Source organism: Macaca thibetana, chromosome 3, assembly GCF_024542745.1.
Source record: "Macaca thibetana thibetana isolate TM-01 chromosome 3, ASM2454274v1, whole genome shotgun sequence".
Taxonomy (NCBI): domain Eukaryota; kingdom Metazoa; phylum Chordata; class Mammalia; order Primates; family Cercopithecidae; genus Macaca; species Macaca thibetana.
Window position 1 is genome coordinate 24,461,564 of NC_065580.1, and position 23,501 is coordinate 24,485,064.

At 44.4% G+C, this 23,501-nt stretch overlaps 1 protein-coding gene and 1 long non-coding RNA gene across 23 annotated transcripts in view; one reads left to right on the top strand and one right to left on the bottom strand.

The window, feature by feature from the left end:
* Positions 1–23,501, top strand: part of LOC126949713 (uncharacterized) — a 157,761-nt gene that overhangs the window by 34,873 nt on the left and 99,387 nt on the right. The window lies entirely within an intron of this gene.
* The window catches only part of LOC126949708 (aldo-keto reductase family 1 member B10), a 135,483-nt gene that overhangs the window by 1,043 nt on the left and 110,939 nt on the right, over positions 1–23,501 (bottom strand). For 12 of the 20 annotated variants that reach the window (XM_050782475.1, XM_050782463.1, XM_050782460.1 and 9 more), the window contains 5 exons: positions 3,006–3,128; positions 2,610–2,716; positions 2,094–2,175; positions 1,479–1,562; positions 749–831 (listed from right to left, as the gene is read on the bottom strand). In XM_050782475.1, the coding sequence (XP_050638432.1) occupies positions 749–831; positions 1,479–1,562; positions 2,094–2,175; positions 2,610–2,716; positions 3,006–3,128 (479 nt within the window). Of the gene's footprint in view, positions 1–748; positions 832–1,478; positions 1,563–2,093; positions 2,176–2,609; positions 2,717–3,005; positions 3,129–6,679; positions 6,758–7,741; positions 7,859–8,961; positions 9,130–11,751; positions 11,872–23,501 lie in introns of those variants that run through there. The other 8 variants (XM_050782452.1, XM_050782461.1, XM_050782462.1 and 5 more) reach the window with 5 other exon arrangements.

A 23,501-nucleotide genomic window follows, 5' to 3' on the forward strand; every position in this document is an offset into this window, starting at 1 on the left:
TTCCCACCTAGCCAGAGTGAAAACTTTCTTTCAACCACTTATCTACGATTTAAAGTGAAGTTACCACCATCACCTTTGAGAGGAATTTGGAGATTATTTTATCCAGCGTCCCCGGCCTTCTTGCTTGAATGCTCCAAACACAATCCCACCTCAGGGCCTTGGCACCTGCTATTATCACTGCCAAGAATGCTCTTCCCCCAAATATACATATGGCATATCCCTCACAGCAAAGCCTCCTTTGACCCACCCCATATAAAGGATCCATCCCACTACCACCCACCACTTCCTATCCACTTTGCCGTACTTATTTTTCTGTCTAGCATTTGTTACTATCTGACACATCTATTTTGATTTGATTTATTTCTTTTCCGTCTTCTTCCCTCCCTCCCTAAGCATGTGGAGGTAGCATCTTTGTATAGTATGATAACCCAAGCATCTAGAAGATGCCTGGCACATAGAGGACCACTAGATATTTATTGAATGCAGGAATAAATGAATGCTCTGCCTCCTGCCTATTGACGACACACCTTCTGTTACAGTTCTAGCTCAACGTCCAGACAATGAGCAGCAATTAGAGATGTGTCCATCACAGTGATTCCCGGGTACCCCAATTTTAACTTTCAGAACTGCACCAAAATAGTATTTGAAGACACAAGTAGTCCCAGCAGCCTTCTTACTCTTGCAACTAACCCTCTACCAGTTTAGAAAAACTCCTGGCAATGCTCCTAGTTAATTCCATGCCACTTACTGCAACATGTTGCAGGCCCTCCAGTTTCTGTTGAAGGTGAGGATGGTTGCCATCTCCTCATCACTCAATTTAAAGTCAAAGACCTGGAAAGATAGGAGTTCCAGGACATCATCAGTAAGGCCGTTACTGCTGTGACTGGAGACTGCCGCTCATTCTAGCAGGGAGTTCTAGCAGCACAAACTGGTCACAGGTGTTTTTCCCATTATATCCACAGGATACAAATTTTTCTCTAAATTAGGTCCTACACAAAGACCGCAGTATTTCTAGTGCTCAGTGTTCCAGGGGAGGGACACCAGGTTCACAGGCACTAAGCCCCAGGTGTGCACAGGACCTGTGCTCCATGATGCGCCCTTCTAGAAGACAGTTCTCCAAGGACAGTTCACACCTCCTCTGCTGCCAGAAGATGAGCAGGGAGGCCAGGACAGTGTGCTCATGTGGTGGCCCAGGGTTTAGCTGCTCAGGGGCAACTGAGGGTCTTCTCAGTGGTGTGAGGCACAGCTGTGCTCAGACCTGACAAGGCTTCAGCAGGCACCGTCCCTAGCATGTCCTAAGCCCATGGGTCATTCATCTCAGGTATACTGAGCCTAGATCCCTGGGCTGGAAAATGATAGGGTGGTGGGAACGGAGGGGGCAGAAGACAGTGCAGGGATGAGGTGAGAAGCCTAGTGACAGGGTCTGTCTGTGTCCCCCTCCCCTGAAGAATACCAGGGCCGACCAGCCGGGATCTTACCTGAATGTTCTCAACAATGCGTGCCGGTGTCACAGACTTGGGAATCACAATCACATTCCTCTGGATATGGAAACGGATGAGAACCTGTGCGGAAAGGGGACATCATGTTTTCACTCAGCTACAAGGACCCCTCCTTTTATGGAAAGGAAGAATAAAACATCTTCGCAGTTCACTGTGGCTTCAGGTACAATCGCTGATACTGACTGAACCCTTCGCAGCTATTAGACTTGTGCCAGCCCCTCGCTTCATTCTCTCCCTTCACCTTAGGGACAACCCTGTGATCTTCATTTTTCAGGAATAAAGAAAGCAGTTTGGGGGTCATAAGGCTGATCAGAGGTGGAGTTGGCGTCTGCACCCATATCCCTAGACTTCAAAGCCACGCTTTGCGACTTGGCTGTAGGGATTAACAGGAAGCTGTGAGGCAGAGGCTATCTTTGTTTCAGTGACAGCTCTTGTGTTTCTTGAGGTTCCAACAGACTTTGAAGGAAACACTATAGATGGCTTCAGCTCCTGTGTTCTTCCCATTTAAGGAGTTAGTTGAGGACAACACAAGAAATGAAACATGAGACAGGAAGAAATCATTGTTGGATAACAAGAAAAATAAAAATATGGCACCTGGGCTGCAGTTTTTTTGTGCTTTGCAGCAATCTCCTTAATCTTGGGATCCTCCAGCAGGGAAGGGTCCTCTGGCTTGGCCCTAGAGGCAGAAAGATGCTGATGTGAACAATCACCATGGCTACCATGTACAGACGGACACCACTCCAGTGAGGGTCTCAAAGCTGATCATCAGAGCCTCTCCATCTGGGAGACAGGCAGGAGGACCTGGAAGCTTGGGTCCTTCCCCTGGGCTCTAAAATCTCAGCATTTTGCAAAGCCTGGTTCATCCTTGGGTGGTTGAACTGGAAATATTCCCAGAGGGTCAAACACTTCGCCCATGTTTTTGTTGTTGCTGTTGTTGTTGCTTTTTAATTCCCATTTGTTCCCACAGTCTTCCCATTTGGTTGTAGCAAACGCATTACCTTACACACGTTTTTCTTTCCAGTGACTTATGGTCTCATATCAATATTTACCAAATATAAAATAATGTTTTTAAGATTATCAAGAGAAGGATCCACTGCTTGGAAGCCTCACCAAGGTCTATCCGGAGAGCCCAGCGGGCTGTAGGCCGTAATGGTGATGCCCTTGGAGTGGCAGTACTGGATCAGTTTCTCCTGCGTGAGGTACGGGTGACACTCAACCTGCAACAGCAAACAATCCGCATCACGGGGAAAGCTGGCTGGCTTTTGAGTTGTCATAGGGAGGGAGTTCTACACACACAAAAAAAGACCACCAAGCAAAGACCAAACACCTACCCACTGAGATTCTTGCTAACACAACCATGAGATCAGCCTCACACCTCCCAAAAGTGTCCTGATCACTGACCCCTGAGATGAGACTCGGGACATAGATAGCATTGAACATTCCTCTCAATGTTTAAGATGTAATAGGGCAAGACCTTTATTGAACCTTATACTAAACAGAATTTACCTGGTTAGTCACTGGTTTATATTTCAGTCCAGGTTTGTTCAAGAGCCTCTCAATCTGGAAGTGGTTGAAATTGGAGATGCCAAGGGCTTTCACCAGCCCCTCATCCACCAGCTCCTCCATGGCCTGTCATAGAAAGGAAAACCTTTTGGGCAGCCCCAGAGGGACTACAGGGACCCTGGCTTGCCTTAGTCCTCCCTGGGGCAGAAATTGCTAAAGGATCCACCACAACAGGGTTAGCCGAAGCATTCACAGGAAGTTTCAGTCCAGGGCCTGGGTGCCCATCAGTGATTGGTTCCAGCCCTACTGCCCCTCCCCAGCCCAAGAAAAACTAGGAGTAACAGGTAAAGATTTATATTCTTGCCACTCTCACCTTACACATAAAGAAACACATACAAAATTATACTGCTCTATACAGGGGAAATATGAAGTTCTATAATACAAAAAATAAAAAATAAAAAATGAACATTTGCAAGCTTATGAGATGATTGTATTTTTAATGAATCCAAATGACAGCGGGTAGCTACTGCTGTGTGTGCATTGTACACCCAAACCTAGGCAAGCTGTGTTAGTCAGGAAGAGGCTGCAGCATGTGGAGAAGCCTCACTTGTGGGTCCTGAGTCACTTTCTCCCACACCAACTGTTCTTGGGTTGGCAGGAAGGTCATGCGTATAGATTATGCCCTGGCAGGGGCACCTGGGCAAGGAGTTGTGTGGGGCTGAAACCTGACCCACTGTCTGCATATCCAGCCATGCTTCCCGGTACAGAAACTACAGGGACCCCCAAGGAAGGGAATCTTTGTATAACTTTTAGCCTATATGGGCATTTTCCAAACTTGCCCAAAGATATCATATATGTTAGCAGCAGCCTCCAATGCAACATGTATTTATTAGCCATCTATTACATGTTCCAGAAGTTGTCAGGATGTAAAAGTATACAATGTGCTTCCTTCTTCTGGGATTCTTACAGTCCAATTAAAGTGCCAGGGTTCCCTTCTATGGAGCCATCAACCATGACCCTGAGGCTGCCTCAGATAACATGACCGTGGCATAGACAGAGTCAGTAAGGAAAGAGAAGGAAGAGATTCACACAGCCTGCAGCTGTCAGGGCAGACCTCCAGGTAGAGTTTAAACTGCACCTCAAAAAAAAAAAAAAAAAAGAGAGAGAGAGAGAGAGAGATAAGAGGGGAAAAATATGAGCCTATGAGACAGGAAGGCAATAGCAAAGCTCAGAGGCAGGGATGAACATGACTTGTTCAGGGAACTCTTTATCCAGCCCTTCTCAACTTTGGCTGCAATTTGGAATCACCAGGGAAGTTTAAAAACTACCGGTGGATGCAGTGGCTCATGACTGTAATCTCAGCACTTTGGGATAGGATTGGAACAGGGGGTTGGGGCCTGGGTTTCAGCAACCTAGGGTAAGTTTTTAACTCTTGTAGGCCTTAGTATTCTCTTCTTAAAAAAAGGTCTTATAGTATACATGCTAATAATGTACATATTTCTGATGTACATTATCAGAGGCTGAGACAGGAAGATTGCTTGAGTCCAGGTGTTTGACCATCCTGGGCAACATAGCAAGACTCTGTCTCTACCAGAAAATTTTTTTTTTAATTAGCTGGATGTGGTGGCATGTGCCTCTGATCCCAGCTACCTGGGAAGATTGCTTGAGCCCAGGAGTCCGAGGCTGCACTGAGCTGTGATCTTGCCATTGTACTGCAGCCTGGGCAACAGAACAAGACTCTCTCTGAATTAAAAAAAAAAAAAAAGTAATATCGGTGGCTGGGTTTCACCCCCCAGAGTTCTTACACATTTTGTCTGAGTTGTAGCCTAGACATTGGGATTTGTAAACTCCTCAGGTGATTCTAATGAATAGCCACGTTGAGAACCACTAGTGTAGATGAAGTTGTTCAAATTGGGCAGTAGAGTTTAGATGCTATGAAAACAAAAGGTTCCCAAAACTTCTGACGGGGCAATTAGATAATACAAAAGCTATTGTACCTCATAGGTCAGGTTAGTTTGCCTGTCTTTGAACTTGACTTCTTTATACTTTTTCCTCCCCTCTGCTTCAGGGTGATCAATGAGGTTTCTACTGAACTGGCTGTGGGTCTACAGAAACATCCAGCACTTTCATATTCAAGCCTGCTCATTTCAAATCAGAGCCTCTGACCTTGATCACTGATATCTTTTCATGCCTTTCAAATGTTGTATTTAGCAGTCATCTTTGTACTCATTCAGAAAACATAGCATTGTGAGATGCAGGCAACACTGACACACAAGCCACATTAATATCATCATAGGAGCTAAGGCAAACTGATAAAATGTATTGCAAAAGGCCAGGTGCGGTGGCTCACGCATGTAATCAGAGCACTTTGGGAAGCTGAGATGGGTGGATCCCCTGAGGTCAGGAGTTCGAGACCAGTCTGGCTAACATGGTGAAACCCTGTCTCTACTAAAAATATAGAAGTTAGCTGAGCATGGTGGTACGCACGTGTAGTCCCAGCTACTCAGGAGGCTAAGGCAGGAGAATGGCTTTAACTCGATAGAGGGATGGTGCAGTGAGCCAAGATGAAGCCACTGCACTGCAGCCTGGGCAACAAAGTGAGACTCTGTCTTAAAAAAAGAACACTGTGCTTGTGGATTAATGTTTTTGAACAAACAATACACAGAAAAAGCTATGTTTAGTTGAATCATGTCCATTCTAAGCATTTCAGAAAGGTGAGGCTTAATATATTTTCCCTTGTACAACACAATACAAACTCGCAACTACATGTACCCCTACACAGACAGCTGCCAAGATAACATGATTAACTCTTGGAGTCATATGCCAGTGTTCATTTATAACTTACTCCTCCACTTCGTTCTCTACTAGCATTTGCAAAAGGATATAATAGTATAATAGAAAATGACCAGAGAACACACTGATCCCTTAATTCACTTTGAATGTGAATGATGTGAAACAGGTCATGATGTGATCTGGGAAGCAGGGCACTCAGGCTCCCTGATTTCTGGATGTGTGTTCACTGCCTGCCAAGCGCATGCTGATGGCTTTGGTGGTTGGACTTGTGATTCAGATGAGTCTGGGTCCAATCCCAGCTCTGCCACACACATTGTGACATGACCTGCACAAGTCACCAATCAATCTAGGCTTCAAATGTCATTATTTATAAATGGGGATGTTAACCCTGCCTTATAGGTTTAGATGATTACATGGTCGCTATGACTAATGTTCCTGGCATGTAAACCATCTTAATCTTTATCACACCCTCAAAAATACATATTAGTAGTATGTGTTATAAGACTTCTTTTTAAGAAGAGAAAACTGAGCCCTACAAGAGTTACAAAACTGACCCTAGGTTACTCAGCTGTTATGAGAAAACCCAGGCCCAAACATCCTGTTCCAAATGGCTCGCCGTGCTTTGAGAACAGCATGTGTATTCCCCAAAGAGGGGTACATTGGATTACCACTCTTATTTGAAGACTCAGTATTAGCTTTGAAATATAAATAGTTTCAGATGCACCTAAAAGCCAAAGGTGATGAGGAAGATATTAGAAGAGCTAGAGAATCACAATGATGAAATTAGAAAGCATCAGGCACATGGCCTCTTTCATGTCAATGGGAAGTCTCAGGGATAACTGAAGATTTCTCTCCCAGCACACGTAGAGGAAGCTGGAACCTACCTCCCAGGCATCCAAGAACGTTGCTTTTCCACCGATGACATTATCTTTATCATCTTTGGGTAAAATGTCATCCCCAGACTGTAAATACAGAATGAAATGTTTACTAGAATCTGCATCACGGCACTTGGTTCTTTAAACAAGGTTTCAGCGTCCTGACTCTTGCTAAATACCACATGTGCATACCAGTTTTTCAGACTCTGCAGTACATGCTACAAGTATGTGAGTTTAAATAAAATCTCTATATCTACTGTAGCATATTAATCCTTATATTTTAGAAATCACTGGATTGATGTTAAGATCTGCTGTTAGTACATTCCAGAAGCCAATGTTATCACCATGGACATTCACCTCATACACCTAGATCCTGTATACCCCCAATTCAAACTTTCATTTCAGTATCACTGGATAAGGATTAGATCTCCAGGGTGTGGTTTTCTGGGGAAGATATTGGCCAGCTTCTATCCTTGCAGCCTCTACAAGAGACATGGAATAAGGGATGGCAGGCCATCAGCACTCCCGCTGGTCAGGAGGGGAGAGAGCTGGAAATTTGTCTCTCCCACCCCTCAGGAGCAGGTGGAGCAGAGCCCCAGGCAATGGGAGCCGCGATGACTACTGGTTTCCTTCCAGCATCACCGCACTTGGGCTTTTCTCCAAGATGCCACTCCTGGGGTGTGCTTTGCTTAAGAAGATAATTAGGCCCTGGAATATAGTTATGCAAGTACAACTCAAGGGATTCTCTGGGGGGGCAACTCTGAGCTGCAAAATCAAAACAAAGGTGATAGGGCAGTTGCAACTTGTCTGGGCTGCCAGAAATCATGGCTTCTCTCAGACATAACTGCAAGAAAACACAGGCATGTGGCCACCTCAGCAGCACACATGGCCTCAGCCTCCCTTCCATGCCAGCGTCTTTCTGCTCCAAGGTCTCTTCCTGACCATCTGACATTCCCAATTATGAAGTGCAAGGTCTCCTGCTCCAGTCCACACCACCCCTAGCCCTGGTGCCGCTACTATTTTCTGGCAGCAGCTCAGCAACTAGAGGCTGAGAAAGGGAGTCACTCAAACCTTGAATCCCTGTGGCCAGTGAATAAGATAGACGTCCAGATAGCTCAGCTTCAGGTCCTTGAGGGTCTTCTCAAAGGCTTTCCTCACAAGAGGTCTCTCAAAGAAAGTGGGCCACAACTGCAAGAGGGTAGCAATGAGCTGTTAATATTTGGAGAAGGAAGGGCCACGTTATACCCATTGTCCCTGCCTTTTGATTTGCACCCTGATCTAACCTGGCACAGGCCATTTATAACAAAGCTGATTAAAATCCACGACACAGTGTGGAAGATCACCAGGGCTCAGCACATCAATGACATGTCTTAAGTGTTAAAAGCAATTTACTTTTTCAACTCTCCTAGTACTCTATATGTCTCTCAGATCATTTAAGTAAATGTGGCTACAGATTTAAAATCTCAGTCTCAGTCTCTTCCTCACCCGTGGGCTCTCTGAGAGCAGGATTTGTGTATAGCTTTTAAATGTCAAACATTCCTAGGCCTTCGGGAAAAGATGGTCCTTTATCTGCCCTATCTGATAGGTCCCTTATCAAGCCTGTCAGGCCCTCAAATGATAACTTTATAAGGGCTTTATCCACACTTGCTGCTACACAGTGGGGTCTATTTGTCCCAGCAGATGTTTGCAATATCCACGTACCTAGAACTAGTGTTTTCTCAGCAAGTTGTATAGAATGTAAATCCAGTGATTCTCAACCCCCTCACACCCAACACCGTCTTCTTTTTTATAACATTGTGTACCTCACCTTTCAATAGACTTAATGAAGAAAATCATATGTGACAATAGAAAAATGCTCCTACTGTTTCCAAATGCCCTCTGGCTGACAGCCTCAGGGACATAGTTGCATGTCCACAGTGCTGACAGGGAGGCCACAGTGCTGACAGGGAGGCCACACATCAAGCCTTGCCTGCACCCTTGGCCTCTGACTGCCTCTGGGCAGATGGTGGATCCCTCTGATGGGGAACAGGGAGGCCCAGGGCAGTGCAGGGCTCCATGGAGACAAGCCCACTGTAGGAAAACCAACCCGCAGGCAGGTGGCGCAGCAACGACATGTTCAATGATCAATAATGGCTTGGAGTATGGATAGAATTGTATCCACGGATGTTATCAAGGCAGGGATGAAAAGGGCTACATGTAGAAAAGGCTGACAGAGATCTCACTGCCGACCCGACCCAGAGACTTCTGCCTGCCTTGAAGTGAAGGCCTCGCACCCAATGCGTCATGTGCACCTTGCTGACGATGAACAGGTCCTCCCGCTTCACAGCCTGCTCTTGGATCTTCTCTTGGATGGCTTCCCCCACCTCATGTTCATTCCGATAGACATAGGCACAGTCAATGTGGCGATATCCTGCATCAATGGCCACCTTCACCGCTTCTTTCACTTTGCCGAGAGGAGACTGAAAAGCAAAAGAAAAGCCCATCACACAGGTATTTTTTTTTTTTTTTTTTTTTAAAGCAATGGGGCCTTGCCATGTTGCGCAGGCTGGCCTCACACTCCCAGGTTCAAGCAATCCTCCCACCTCCCCAGTAGCTCGAATTATACCACACTCGGCAACCAACATATTGTCTTGTCCCCAGACCACGTTCAACAGGCTGCCCCATATGGCCCAGTTTCTCCAAACCAAGGCCTCACTGTGGTCTCCTTGGCCAGGCGATATCCGGGAGGATACACACTTTAGAAACGTTTTCAAAAGAAAAGAAGGAAAGTGAATTAATTTTATGATTATCTCCTTATGTCCTGTCCTAGTTAAAGTCAGTTCCCTTTCATCCAGGTTAGTCCGGAAATGTCTTCAGGTGTGTCGGGGAGTGCAGATGGCTCCACTGCAACTTCCTGGAGACCCAGATGAAAGCTTGACTCTAAATACCCAGAGTAATTTTCAGACAATATCCCCAAATGGTGATAAGGATCTGGATAATGGTCATTACAGCATCAATCCGGATTCCAACACTTACTGGGTGTGTGGGTCTTGGTAGTTGATTCCATCTCTCTAAACCTTGTCTGCAAAATGGAAAAAAAAAAAAAAAAAATGGCACCAGCCTCATGAGGCCTTTGTGGTGATGACACGCTGCAATGAATGTTAAGTTAAGCACATCACCTGACACACAGTAAGGCTCAGTAGAGGCCGTTCATTATACAAGGATCCTTTCAGAAAAAAAGGTGAAATAGAAAACCTTATAGGAATAGAGTTTGTTTTCCATTCCTATAAGAAGAAAGAGGGAGGGAGGGAGAACGAGAGACAGGGAGAGAAAGAAGGGAAGGAAAGAAAAGAAAGGAAATAGAATTATCACATATTTGTTCTAACCTAACCAAGCCAATGATGGGGGCAAAAAGCACTTAAAACTTGGTCTCTCACAAAATAGTCTTTTAAACCTCTTCTACTGTGAGATAACAAACATTGAAAAGAACATAAAGCATAGATGCACAGTTGCCCTACCACCTGGACAAGAAACGGGCTGCTGCCAGGCATCCAGAAGCACCCCTGTGCCCCCAACCGCTATGCTACGCCATCCTTCACTTCCACCGCTAAGTTCATAATCCTTTAGTCTATCATCTCCACGTGTTGAAGAGGCTTCCTTCATAATTCTTACATTCAATTACAATATTCTGAAACTGTCCCAGGGTGGGCAGATTCCCTGGAGTTCTGGAAGTGATTATCTGTTCCATTTATATAGGATTGAAGCTCTGATTTTGGGCAAATCTTGCTATTTTAGCAACAGACGCTGTGCATGAATCAAACTGGAAGTGATCTGTTCGTCCAGATACACCTAGAACGTATCCTGAGAATGAGCCAGTGAGGTAACAGAGTGTCCTACCCTCTAGCTCGGCACAAGAGAGGGGAAACATCAGGGTGCACAGAAGGAAAGAGCCAGAGGCAGAAGACTCAGCACAGGCATTAGCCATGAGGGATAGGAGAGAAGAGGAATTCCAAAGACTGCTTCTGGTCGCTAGTTAGGGTAGTGCTATCATGGATGGAAATGGCAAAGAAGGCAGAGTAAGGTGGTGATGGAACAACTTCAAACTTAGCCTAAGAGAGACTCAGGAACCTGCCTCACTGAGTCCTGGATGTGCCTTATGCCGTTTTGCCAGCTGGCATTAACACAGCCAGGTGGAGCTCAGGACTCCCAGCCCAGGCTCTCGGCAGCCCCAGCACGTTGCAGATTTCAGTGTGTACAGGAACCACCTGGGGATCTTGTTAAAGTGCAGATGCGCATTAGGTAGCCTGGGGTGGAGCCTGAGACTCTGCGTTTTCTCTCTCTCTCTTTCTCTCTTTCTGTCTTGGATCTCACTCTGTTGCTGAAACTGGAGGACAGTGGCGCAATCACTGCTCACTGCAGCCTTGACCTCTCAGGCTCAACACTCAATCTCCACCTCAGCCTCCCAAGTGACTGGGACTACAGGTGCGTCCCACCATGCCCAGCTAATTTATTTATTTTTGGTAGAAATGGGGTCTTACCAGGCTGCCCAGACTGGTCTCCAACTCCTGGGCTCAAGCAATCCTCCTGTCTGGGTCTCCCAAAGTGCTGGGATTGCAGGCATGAGCCACCACACCCGGCCAGTTCTGCATTTCTAACAAGCTCCCAGGTCATATGGATTCTGCTAGCCCAAGTCCCACACCCTGATCTGCAAAGGGGTGCCAGGACTTAGGGCTCTGCATCCTGTCCGCAACCACCCAGCCCACACCAAACCCACAGCCAAGATTCTGGGGAAATGTTGAGCCCAATTGTGTCCTAGAGCCAGAGAGAGAAACTGCCCTGGAAAACAATTTTAGGTCCAACAGCTGCTTGAAATTTGATACTTGCTAGAGAAGCTCTCAGCACTGCTGGGAAAGCCAGCCTTGGAGCTTTGCAGCCTGAATCAGCTCTGAGAAAAGAAAACAACCGGAGTCCCGGTTCCGGGACTGAATCTCACCTCTCCAAACTCCTGCCCGACCTCCAGGCTTTCCTGGCTGAATGCAGAAAGAGAAAACACCCAAACGCCCCTCCAGAGAAGAAGGCTGTGCAAAGATTTGCATATTTACCTTCCAAGTGCCCAGGCCCACAATGGGCATCTTGGCTTTGGTACTGAGCTCCACAAAGGTGGCCATGGTTGGTGCAGAAATGATTCTGAGTGAGCAGGGAGAAGTCTCACGTCCTGTTTTTTTTGTTGTTTTTGAGGCAGTCTTGCTGTGTCGCCGAGGCTAGAGTGCGTGGTGCGATCTTGGCTCACTGCAATCTCTGTCTCCTGGGTTCAAGCAATTCTCCTGCGTCAGCCTCCCGAGTAGCTGGGATTACAGGCACCCACTGCGACTTCCAGGTAATTTTTATATTGTTAGTAGAGACAGGCTGGTCTCAAACCCCCGACCTCAGGTGATCTGCCCACCTCGGCCTTCCAAAGTGCTGGGATTACAGGCGTGAGCTACCGGCCCGGCTACGTGCTGCTTATGAAGACTGGTGTTATCTACAGTGGGAGGAGTTGGAGCCTGGCCACAGTAGCTTTCCAGCCGTAAGCAAACAGAAAATCCATTCCAGGCTATTGTGAGAATGAGGATTATGTGAATGAATTATTAATCACGTCAACTTTGTGCAAAGTTCTCTGTTCGGTAACAGTATCATTGGAGTTTCTGCTTGTTCACCATGACTCAACAAATTCAACAAACCCCAAAGTTGGAAAGTAGGCAGGGAGAGAGAAAGGAAGGAAAGAAGAGTTGGGGGAGGGAGGGAAAGAAGCCTGGCCAACACAGTGAAACCCTCTCTACTAAAACTACAAAAATTAGCCAGGCACAGTGGCACATGTCTGTCATCCCAGCTACTTGGGAGGCTGAAACAGGAGAATTGCTTGAACCTGGGAGGTGGAGGTTGCAGTGAACTGATGGTGCCACTGCACTCCAGCCTGGGCGAGAGAGGGAGACCCTGTCTCAGAAAAAGAGAGAGAAGAGAGAGAGACAGAGAAAAGAAAGAGACAAAGCAAAGCAAAGAAGGAAGAAAAAACAGCGGCTTTCTTTCCCTGTGATGGTTTCCTCTTTGAACTGGAGTCTAGGGAGGAGAGGTAAGAAGCAGTGTTTCCATTTTAAAAGTAGCAATTCCAGGTTCAATGCAGAGATGGTCAAATCCTGGGCTGATTAGAGTCAGCTGTAACTAGTTGGTAGTCAGCAATCTAGGGAACACGATACAGGCCTGGGCCACGCTGTAACACGCCGTGACAGGCCAGGGCCGCGTACAGCATCAGCCTCAGCCTGCGGGTAGTGGGTTTTCTGTCTTTTATGCATTCTTGTTTATGAGTTGGGTTTGGTTGAAAATTGAAATGGACTTGAACCTCTAGGCTGTGGCTTATGACAGCTCATAGAAGGCAGTTGGCATGATATTTTGCACCTATGAGTAAAAGATCTTACACTTCATTGATGTTTGTTAAATTATCTACTTCGACATTCATAATACATGCATGGGCTGGGCATGGTGGCTCATGCCTGTAATCCCAGCACTTTGGGAGGCCCAGGAAGGTGGATCACTAGAGCTCCAGGGTTTGAGACCAGCCTGGCCAACAAGGTTAAACCCTGTCTCTGCTAAAATCCGAAAGTTAGCCAGGCATGCTGGCACATAGCTGTGGTCCCATATGCTTGGGGGGCCTGAGAATCACTTGAATTTGGGAGGGAGAGACTGCAGTGAGCCAAGATCGTGCCACTGCACTCCAGCCTGGGCGACAGAGAGAGACTCTGTCCCAGAAATAGATACATAAATACATGCATGCCTCATCATCTGGTGGCCACAAAGTCTCCTGGATCTGCACATGGGGCACCTTATTTTCCCAGTGTATACTGGATGACATTCAGGGCTAGTATTGTTGAAATAGTAAATCCTTAGTGATCATCAAGCTAAATAACAGAGACAGGTCCCTAAAAGAAAAATATTTCTCTGGGAGTAGAGCACTGCAATGGGAATACGCATGCGGCAGTAAACTATGTATATATTTGGGGAAATAAAGGAAGACAAAATTTTTCAAGGAAAAAATGAGGATTATCTAATTGCTTTGAAATCATTAGCCTTGGCTACAAAGATCGGTCATGAAAGTGTTAGTCTGAGATTGAACAGGCAGTTGTTCAGAGGTCCTTGCAGAGTATGTTTTGTGTTCAGTTGCAATGGCCTTTGTTCAAGGTTGCGGTTTTTGCAGTCTTTCATGGTAATTTTGGTTTTCAGTTGTACGACCATTACAACCCTCCTTTTGTGGCCTTCTGAGCTGTATTTGTTGTTTGTTTGTTGTTTTTTTTTTTTTTGGTTATGTTACTTTAATTGGATTTCCACCAAATGAAGCAAAATGCAATCGTAAATAAAACATCTTAACACGATTTTTATGAATAAAAATTTTAAAATAATTACCAAACTGTTCAATGTTTAGTATCATGCCATAACACAGAAGATACAAAAATAAATACATATGATCCCTGCTCTCCAGAAGTTGTCAATTGAATACAAGACATAAATGATTAATACAAGTTGAATTGTGATCCATGTAAGAAATATTTACTGAGCACAGGTATACAATATATATGCAGCACACCAGCAATAGAAAGGTCAGTCAAGGAGTCAAGGATGAGATCCTCAGAGTGTACAATCTCATAGATATGTTAACAAATAGCAAGATGACAATGTGCAGGACTAAGTGGTATAAAAAGGATACAAATTAATTCTACCTTTAATGAAGAACAAGACTACTTTTCATTGAGGAGATGAGGAATAAGTTTTTTCATGCAGGAGGTACACTTGTGAAGGAACTTGAAAACTGGGTGAGATATAGGTTGTGGGAATGGGGGTAGAATGAAGGAGAGTTTGCATCATTAGGGGACAAGGGAGAAAGAGAACTCAAAAAGTGATAACAAGGTTTTGGAGTAGCATAATGGTAGCAATATTACCAGAAGGTAATACAGCGAGAAGGTATATTTGGGGAGGATAAAGATGGGGATGTGGAACCATACTTAATCTTTTTTTTTTTTTTTTTAATTTATTTATTATTATTATACTTTAAGTTGTAGGGTACATGTGCATAACGTGCAGGTTTGTTACATATGTATACTTGTGCCATGTTGCTGTGCTGCACCCATCAACTCGTCATTTACATCAGGTATAACTCCCAATGCAATCCCTCCCCCCTCCCCCCTCCCCATGATAGGCCCCGGTGTGTGATGTTCCCCTTCCTGAGTCTGAGTGATCTCATTGTTCAGTTCCCACCTATGAGTGAGAACATGCGGTGTTTGGTTTTCTGTTCTTGTGATAGTTTGCTAAGAATGATGGATTCCAGCTGCATCCAAGTCCCTACAAAGGACTCAAACTCATCCTTTTTTATGGCTGCATAGTATTCCATGGTGTATATGTGCCACATTTTCTTAATCCAATCTGTCACTGATGGACATTTGGGTTGATTCCAAGTCTTTGCTATTGTGAATAGTGCCGCAATAAACATACGTGTGCATGTGTCTTTATAGCAGCATAATTTATAATCCTTTGGGTATATACCCAGTAATGGGATGGCTGGGTCATATGGTACATCTAGTTCTAGATCCTTGAGGAATCGCCATACTGTTTTCCATAATGGTTGAACTAGTTTACAATCCCACCAACAGTGTAAAAGTGTTCCTATTTCTCCACATCCTCTCCAGCACCTGTTGTTTCCTGACTTTTTAATGATCGCCATTCTAACTGGTGTGAGATGGTATCTCATTGTGGTTTTGATTTGCATTTCTCTGATGGCCAGTGATGATGAGCATTTTTTCATGTGTCTGTTGGCTGTATGAATGTCTTCTTTTGAGAAATGTCTGTTCATATCCTTTGCCCACTTTTTGATGGGGTTGTTTGTTTTTTTTTGTAAATTTCTTTGAGTTCTTTGTAGGTTCTGGATATTAGCCCTTTGTCAGATGAGTAGATTGCAAAAATTTTCTCCCATTCTGTAGGTTGCCTGTTCACTCTGATGGTAGTTTCTTTTGCTGTGCAGAAGCTCTTTAGTTTAATGAGATCCCATTTGTCAATTTTGGCTTTTGCTGCCGTTGCTTTTGGTGTTTTAGACATGAAGTCTTTGCCCATGCCTATGTCCTGAATGGTACTACCTAGGTTTTCCTCTAGGATTTTTATGGTATTAGGTCTAACGTTTAAGTCTCTAATCCATCTTGAATTAATTTTCGTATAAGGAGTAAGGAAAGGATCCAGTTTCCGCTTTCTACTTATGGCTAGCCAATTTTCCCAGCACCATTTATTAAATAGGGAATCCTTTCCCCATTTCTTGTTTCTCTCAGGTTTGTCAAAGATCAAATGGCTGTAGATGTGTGGTATTATTACTGAGGACTCTGTTCTGTTCCATTGGTCTATATCTCTGATTTGGTACCAGTACCATGCTGTTTTGGTTACTGTAGCCTTGTAGTATAGTTTGAAGTCAGGTAGCGTGATGCCTCCAGCTTTGTTCTTTTGACTTAGGATTGTCTTGGAGATGCGGGCTCTTTTTTGGTTCCATATGAACTTTAAAGCAGTTTTTTCCAATTCTGTGAAGAAACTCATTGGTAGCTTGATGGGGATGGCATTGAATCTATAAATAACCTTGGGCAGTATGGCCATTTTCACGATATTGATTCTTCCTATCCATGAGCATGGTATGTTCTTCCATTTGTTTGTGTCCTCTTTTATTTCACTGAGCAGTGGTTTGTAGTTCTCCTTGAAGAGGTCCTTTACATCCCTTGTAAGTTGGATTCCTAGGTATTTGATTCTCTTTGAAGCAATTGTGAATGGAAGTTCATTCCTGATTTGGCTCTCTGTTTGTCTGTTACTGGTGTATAAGAATGCTTGTGATTTTTGCACATTAATTTTGTATCCTGAGACTTTGCTGAAGTTGCTTATCAGCTTAAGGAGATTTTGGGCTGAGATGATGGGGTTTTCTAAATATACAATCCTGTCATCTGCAAACAGGGACAATTTGACTTCTTCTTTTCCTAACTGAATACCCTTGATTTCTTTCTCTTGCCTGATTGCCCTAGCCAGAACTTCCAACACTATGTTGAATAGGAGTGGTGAGAGAGGGCATCCCTGTCTTGTGCCAGTTTTCAAAGGGAATTTTTCCAGTTTTTGCCCATTCAGTATGATATTGGCTGTGGGTTTGTCATAAATAGTTCTTATTATTTTGAGGTACGTTCCATCAATACCGAATTTATTGAGCGTTTTTAGCATGAAGGGCTGTTGAATTTTGTCAAAAGCCTTTTCTGCATCAATTGAGATAATCATGTGGTTCTTGTCTTTGGTTCTGTTTATATGCTGGATTATGTTTATTGATTTACGAATGTTGAACCAGCCTTGCATCCCAGGGATGAAGCCCACTTGATCATGGTGGATAAGCTTTTTGATGTGTTGCTGAATCCGGTTTGCCAGTATTTTATTGAGGATTTTTGCATCGATGTTCATCAGGGATATTGGTCTAAAATTCTCTTTTTTTGTTGTGTCTCTGCCAGGCTTTGGTATCAGGATGATGTTGGCCTCATAAAATGAGTTAGGGAGGATTCCCTCTTTTTCTATTGATTGGAATAGTTTCAGAAGGAATGGTACCAACTCCTCCTTGTACCTCTGGTAGAATTCAGCTGTGAATCCATCTGGTCCTGGACTTTTTTTGGTTGGTAGGCTATTAATTGTTGCCTCAATTTCAGAGCCTGCTATTGGTCTATTCAGGGATTCAACTTCTTCCTGGTTTAGTCTTGGAAGAGTGTAAGTGTCCAGGAAATTATCCATTTCTTCTAGATTTTCCAGTTTATTTGCATAGAGGTGTTTATAGTATTCTCTGATGGTAGTTTGTATGTCTGTGGGGTCGGTGGTGATATCCCCTTTATCATTTTTAATTGCGTCGATTTGATTCTTCTCTCTTTTCTTCTTTATTAGTCTGGCTAGTGGTCTGTCAATTTTGTTGATCTTTTCAAAAAACCAACTCCTGGATTCATTGATTTTTTGGAGGGTTTTTTGTGTCTCTATCTCCTTCAGTTCTGCTCTGATCTTAGTTATTTCTTGCCTTCTGCTAGCTTTCGAATGTGTTTGCTCTTGCTTCTCTAGTTCTTTTAATTGCGATGTTAGAGTGTCAATTTTAGATCTTTCCTGCTTTCTCTTGTGGGCATTTAGTGCTATAAATTTCCCTCTACACACTGCTTTAAATGTGTCCCAGAGATTCTGGTATGTTGTATCTTTGTTCTCATTGGTTTCAAAGAACATCTTTATTTCTGCCTTCATTTCGTTATGTACCCAGTAGTCATTCAGGAGCAGGTTGTTCAGTTTCCATGTAGTTGAGTGGTTTCTATTGAGTTTCTTAGTCCTGAGTTCTAGTTTGATTGCACTGTGGTCTGAGAGACAGTTTGTTATAATTTCTGTTCTTGTACATTTGCTGAGGAGTGCTTTACTTCCAATTACGTGGTCAATTTTGGAGTAAGTATGATGTGGTGCTGAGAAGAATGTATATTCTGTTGATTTGGGGTGGAGAGTTCTATAGATGTCTATTAGGTCTGCTTGCTGCAGAGATGAGTTCAATTCCTGGATATCCTTGTTAACTTTCTGTCTCGTTGATCTGTCTAATGTTGACAGTGGAGTGTTGAAGTCTCCCATTATTATTGTATGGGAGTCTAAGTCTCTTTGTAAGTCTCTAAGGACTTGCTTTATGAATCTGGGTGCTCCTATATTGGGTGCATATATATTTAGGATAGTTAGCTCTTCCTGTTGAATTGATCCCTTTACCATTATGTAATGGCCTTCTTTGTCTCTTTTGATCTTTGATGGTTTAAAGTCTGTTTTATCAGAGACTAGTATTGCAACCCCTGCTTTTTTTTGTTCTCCATTTGCTTGGTAAATCTTCCTCCATCCCTTTATTTTGAGCCTATGTATGTCTCTGCGTGTGAGATGGGTCTCCTGAATACAGCAGACTGATGGGTCTTGACTCTTTATCCAGTTTGCCAGTCTGTGTCTTTTAATTGGAGCATTTAGTCCATTTACATTTAAGGTTAAGATTGTTATGTGTGAACTTGATCCTGCCATTATGATATTAACTGGTTATTTTGCTCGTTAGTTGATGCAGTTTCTTCCTAGCCTCGATGGTCTTTACATTTTGGCATGTTTTTGCAATGGCTGGTACCGGTTGTTCCTTTCCATGTTTAGTGCTTCCTTCAGGGTCTCTTGTAAGGCAGGCCTAGTGGTGACAAAATCTCTAAGCATTTGCTTATCTGTAAAGGATTTTATTTCTCCTTCACTTATGAAACTTAGTTTGGCTGGATATGAAATTCTGGGTTTAAAATTCTTTTTTTTAAGAATGTTGAATATTGGCCCCCACTCTCTTCTGGCTTATAGAGTTTCTGCTGAGAGATCTGCTGTTAGTCTGATGGGCTTCCCTTTGTGGGTAACCCGACCTTTCTCTCTGGCTGCCCTTAAGATTTTTTCCTTCATTTCAACTTTGGTGAATCTGGCAATTATGTGTCTTGGAGTTGCTCTTCTCGAGGAGTATCTTTGTGGCATTCTCTGTATTTCCTGGATTTGAATGTTGGCCTGCCCTACTAGGTTGGGGAAGTTCTCCTGGATGATATCCTGCAGAGTGTTTTCCAACTTGGTTCCATTTTCCCCCTCACTTTCAGGTACCCCAATCAGACGTAGATTTGGTCTTTTTACATAATCCCATACTTCTTGCAGGCTTTGTTCATTTCTTTTTCTTCTTTTTTCTTTTGGTTTCTCTTCTCGCTTCATTTCATTCATTTGATCCTCAATCGCTGATACTCTTTCTTCCAGTTGATCGAGTCGGTTACTGAAGCTTGTGCGTTTGTCACGTATTTCTCGTGTCATGGTTTTCATCTCTTTCATTTCGTTTAGGACCTTCTCTGCATTAATTACTCTAGCCATCAATTCTTCCACTTTTTTTTCAAGATTTTTAGTTTCTTTGCGCTGGGTACGTAATTCCTCCTTTAGCTCTGAGAAATTTGATGGACTGAAGCCTTCTTCTCTCATCTCGTCAAAGTCATTCTCCGTCCAGCTTTGATCCGTTGCTGGCGATGAGCTGCGCTCCTTTGCCGGGGGAGATGCGCTCTTATTTTTTGAATTTCCAGCTTTTCTGCCCTGCTTTTTCCCCATCTTTGTGGTTTTATCTGCCTCTGGTCTTTGATGATGGTGATGTACTGATGGGGTTTTGGTGTAGGTGTCCTTCCTGTTTGATAGTTTTCCTTCTAACAGTCAGGACCCTCAGCTGTAGGTCTGTTGGAGATTGCTTGAGGTCCACTCCAGACCCTGTTTGCCTGGGTATCAGCAGCAGAGGCTGCAGAAGATAGAATATTTCTGAACAGCGAGTGTACCTGTCTGATTCTTGCTTTGGAAGCTTCCTCTCAGGGGTGTACTCCTCCCTGTGAGGTGTGGGGTGTCAGACTGCCCCTAGTGGGGGATGTCTCCCAGTTAGGCTACTCAGGGGTCAGGGACCCACTTGAGCAGGGAGTCTGTCCCTTCTCAGATCTCAACCTCCGTGTTGGGAGATCCACTGCTCTCTTCAAAGCTGTCAGACAGAGTCGTTTGCGTCTGCAGAGGTGTCTGCTGCGTTTGTTTAGTTTACTGTGCCCGGTCCCCAGAGGTGGAGTCTACAGAGACAGGCAGGTTTCCTTGAGCTGCTGTGAGCTCCACCCAGTTCGAGCTTCCCAGCAGCTTTGTTTACCTACTTAAGCCTCAGCAATGGCGGGCGCCCCTCCCCCAGCCTCGCTGCTGCCTTGCCGGTAGATCACAGACTGCTGCGCTAGCAATGAGGGAGTCTCCGTGGGTGTGGGACCCTCCCGGCCAGGTGTGGGATATGATCTCCTGGTGTGCCTGTTTGCTTAAAGCGCAGTATTGGGGTGGGAGTTACCCGATTTTCCAGGTGTTGTGTGTCTCAGTTCCCCTGGCTAGGAAAAGGGACTCCCTTCCCCCTTGCGCTTCCCAGGTGAGGCAATGCCTCGCCCTGCTTCAGCTCTCGCTGGTCGGGCTGCAGCAGCTGACCAGCACCGATCGTCCAGCACTCCCCAGTGAGATGAACCCAGTACCTCAGTTGAAAATGCAGAAATTACCGGTCTTCTGTGTCGCTCGCGCTGGGAGTTGGAGACTGGAGCTGCTCCTATTCGGCCATCTTGCTCTGCCCCCCCGTTGTTTGTTTTTTAACATTAGTGACTCCCTTTTGATTCTGACCATTTTTACATGATGCACAGAAAAAAGAAATGTGTATTATTCATAATAATATTCCTTCGAGAACCACTTAACTATGAATCGGTGAGGAGGGAGATCTTTTTTAGATAACTGAGGTTAAGAAGGTACATCGATTAGCTGTTTTCGTATAACAAACCAACTGGTTATAACAGCAACCATTTATTTGCTGGTGATTTTGTGAGCTGGCAGTTTGGCCAACAAGCAGCTGATAAGCCAGTCTCAGAACCACGTGATTTCAGCTGGGTTTCCTCACCTCTGTGGGCTTCAGTGGGGTGGACCGGGATGTCAGGGAAGGCAGGGACCCCTCTTCACATGTTTTTCGTTTTCCATGAGGCTAACTTGGACTTGTTCATAGGTAGCAGCCTTGTAGGGGGCCTACTCTCGGAATGTGAACAGTGTCACTTCTGTCACCTTCTATTGATCAAAGCGAGTCTCAAGGCCAGAAAAGGGCCAAGGAGTAAGGGAATAGATTCCACCTCTTGAGGGGATTGGTTACAGGGAATTTTGGCTAATTTTTTTTTAAAGGTAGAGTCTCTCTCTGTCACCCAGGCTGGAGTGCCGTTGCACAATCTCGGCTCACTACAACCTCTGCCTCCCGGGTTCAAGTGATTCTCCTGCCTCAGGCTCCCGAGTAGCTAGGACTACAGGTGCACACCACCACACTCCGCTAATTATTGTATTTTATTAGAGATGGGGTTTCACCATGTTGGCCAGGATGGTCTCAATCTGCTGACCTTGCGATCTGCCTGCCTTGGCCTCTCAAAGTGCGGGGATTACAGGTGTGAGCCACCATGCCCGGCCGAATTTTGGCTATTCTAAATCAACCCCAGAAGGTTTCATAAGAACTTTGATTAGCTCCTTTCTAGCTTCATGAATTTACCAATCTTTCTAAATCAACCCCAGAAGGTTTCATAAGAACTTTGATTAGCTCCTTTCTACCTTCATGAACTTACCAATCTGTTCCTGGTTTTGCACCGTGAAGAAACTCTCATTTTTCAAATCTGATGAATGTATGTCCATAAGACGCTTTACTTTGTTAAAAATAAATACATAAAAAATTGAGAGAAAATTATTTTGTAGAAGAAAAATGAATGAGTAGTGCCATATTTCATTCTCACATCCATTTCTCCAAGAAATGGATCTGTCCTTCAACATCTGTTCCTCACCCATACTGTTCGAATATACGTGGCTGTTGGTCATGGTCTGGGGATTTTTTATAATCAGCCACAAGGGGTTACAGTGTAATGGCTTACAATTTGGTGGGGTGGGACCACAGACTAATTGGAGTTTTTTGTTTCAGTCCTCATAACTTATTTGAAGCAGGGGGCTTGGCTGTCCACCCTTTGTACTTAGTAATCCACCAAACATCTGCCCAGTCACCACAGGGACTTTTAGATCTCCACACTTATACTTGCTTGATTCTTTGTGGTATGGACATAGACACTTATCAACATGGGATAGCTTCCTTTGAGCCTGCTCCTCTCCACATGGATGACTGAACAGGCATGGAACAGAAGGGTTAAAAAATGACTAGCCTGAGTTACATTGATGACAAGATGACCTTCTGTTGGGAAAAAAAAAAGAGAGAGAATAAATAAGTAATTATTAAGCTCTTTTTAGAGTTAATTGGTGGGGGTCGGCCCTGGAGAGACAGTTCATGACTCTGGAGGTGGTGGCGCCTTCTTGACTCAGGTGTGATGAGTCCTTCCTCTTTCTGCTGTCCGGACTGCAGTCTCAGTAGTTAGGAGCACTAGGTAGGGTCCTTCCCAGGCTGGTTCGAGCTTCCTTTCCTTCTACCTTGGATGAGAACATGGTCTCCAGGCCGATGCTGATGTTCTGGAAACTCCAGGGGCGACGCCTGTGCTAGGAGACCTTCAGTCTTAAGGGAAGAGAAGGTAGAGGATAGAACAAGCATATAATTTTTGAGGAACTGATCCTTCGTTTCAAATGTAGGGATGTCAGCAGTGGAGTGTAAGTAGGGAATTCCATAGAGCATTTCACAAAGTGACAGGCCAATATCTCTCCGAGGGGCAGTCCGGATTCTTAACAAGCAACAGAAAGACATTCAATCCATGGCAATCGAGTTTCTAAAGCTAACTTCAGTGGTTTTTTAGAGTCTGATTCATCCCCTCTAGGCTTCCTGAGGAAGATGGATGCCAAGGGGTATGGTATTCCCAATGTATATCTAGTGCCTGGGCTCACTTCTTAATGACATGCACAGTGAAATGGGTTCCATTATCTGAATCAATATTTTCTATTAGTCCAAATCTGGGTGCGATGTTTTCACTTAATGCTTTAACTACATTGCTGGCAGTTGCACGTGAGAAGGGGATTGCCTCTACCCAGTGGGTACAGTGGTCTATTATTAGTAATAAGTACACCGACCAATTGGAGGCATTTCAGTGTAATCAATCTGAACACTTTGAAATGGTCTCAGCCCCGGATTTCTTCTTCCAAAGGGCCATTTACTTAGAACGTGCTTATTAGTTTTTTTACATATTAAGCAACTATCTATAACTTGTTTGTTCAGGGTGTAAATTCCTATACACCCATAAACCCGGAGAACTGCATCGCACATTGCTTG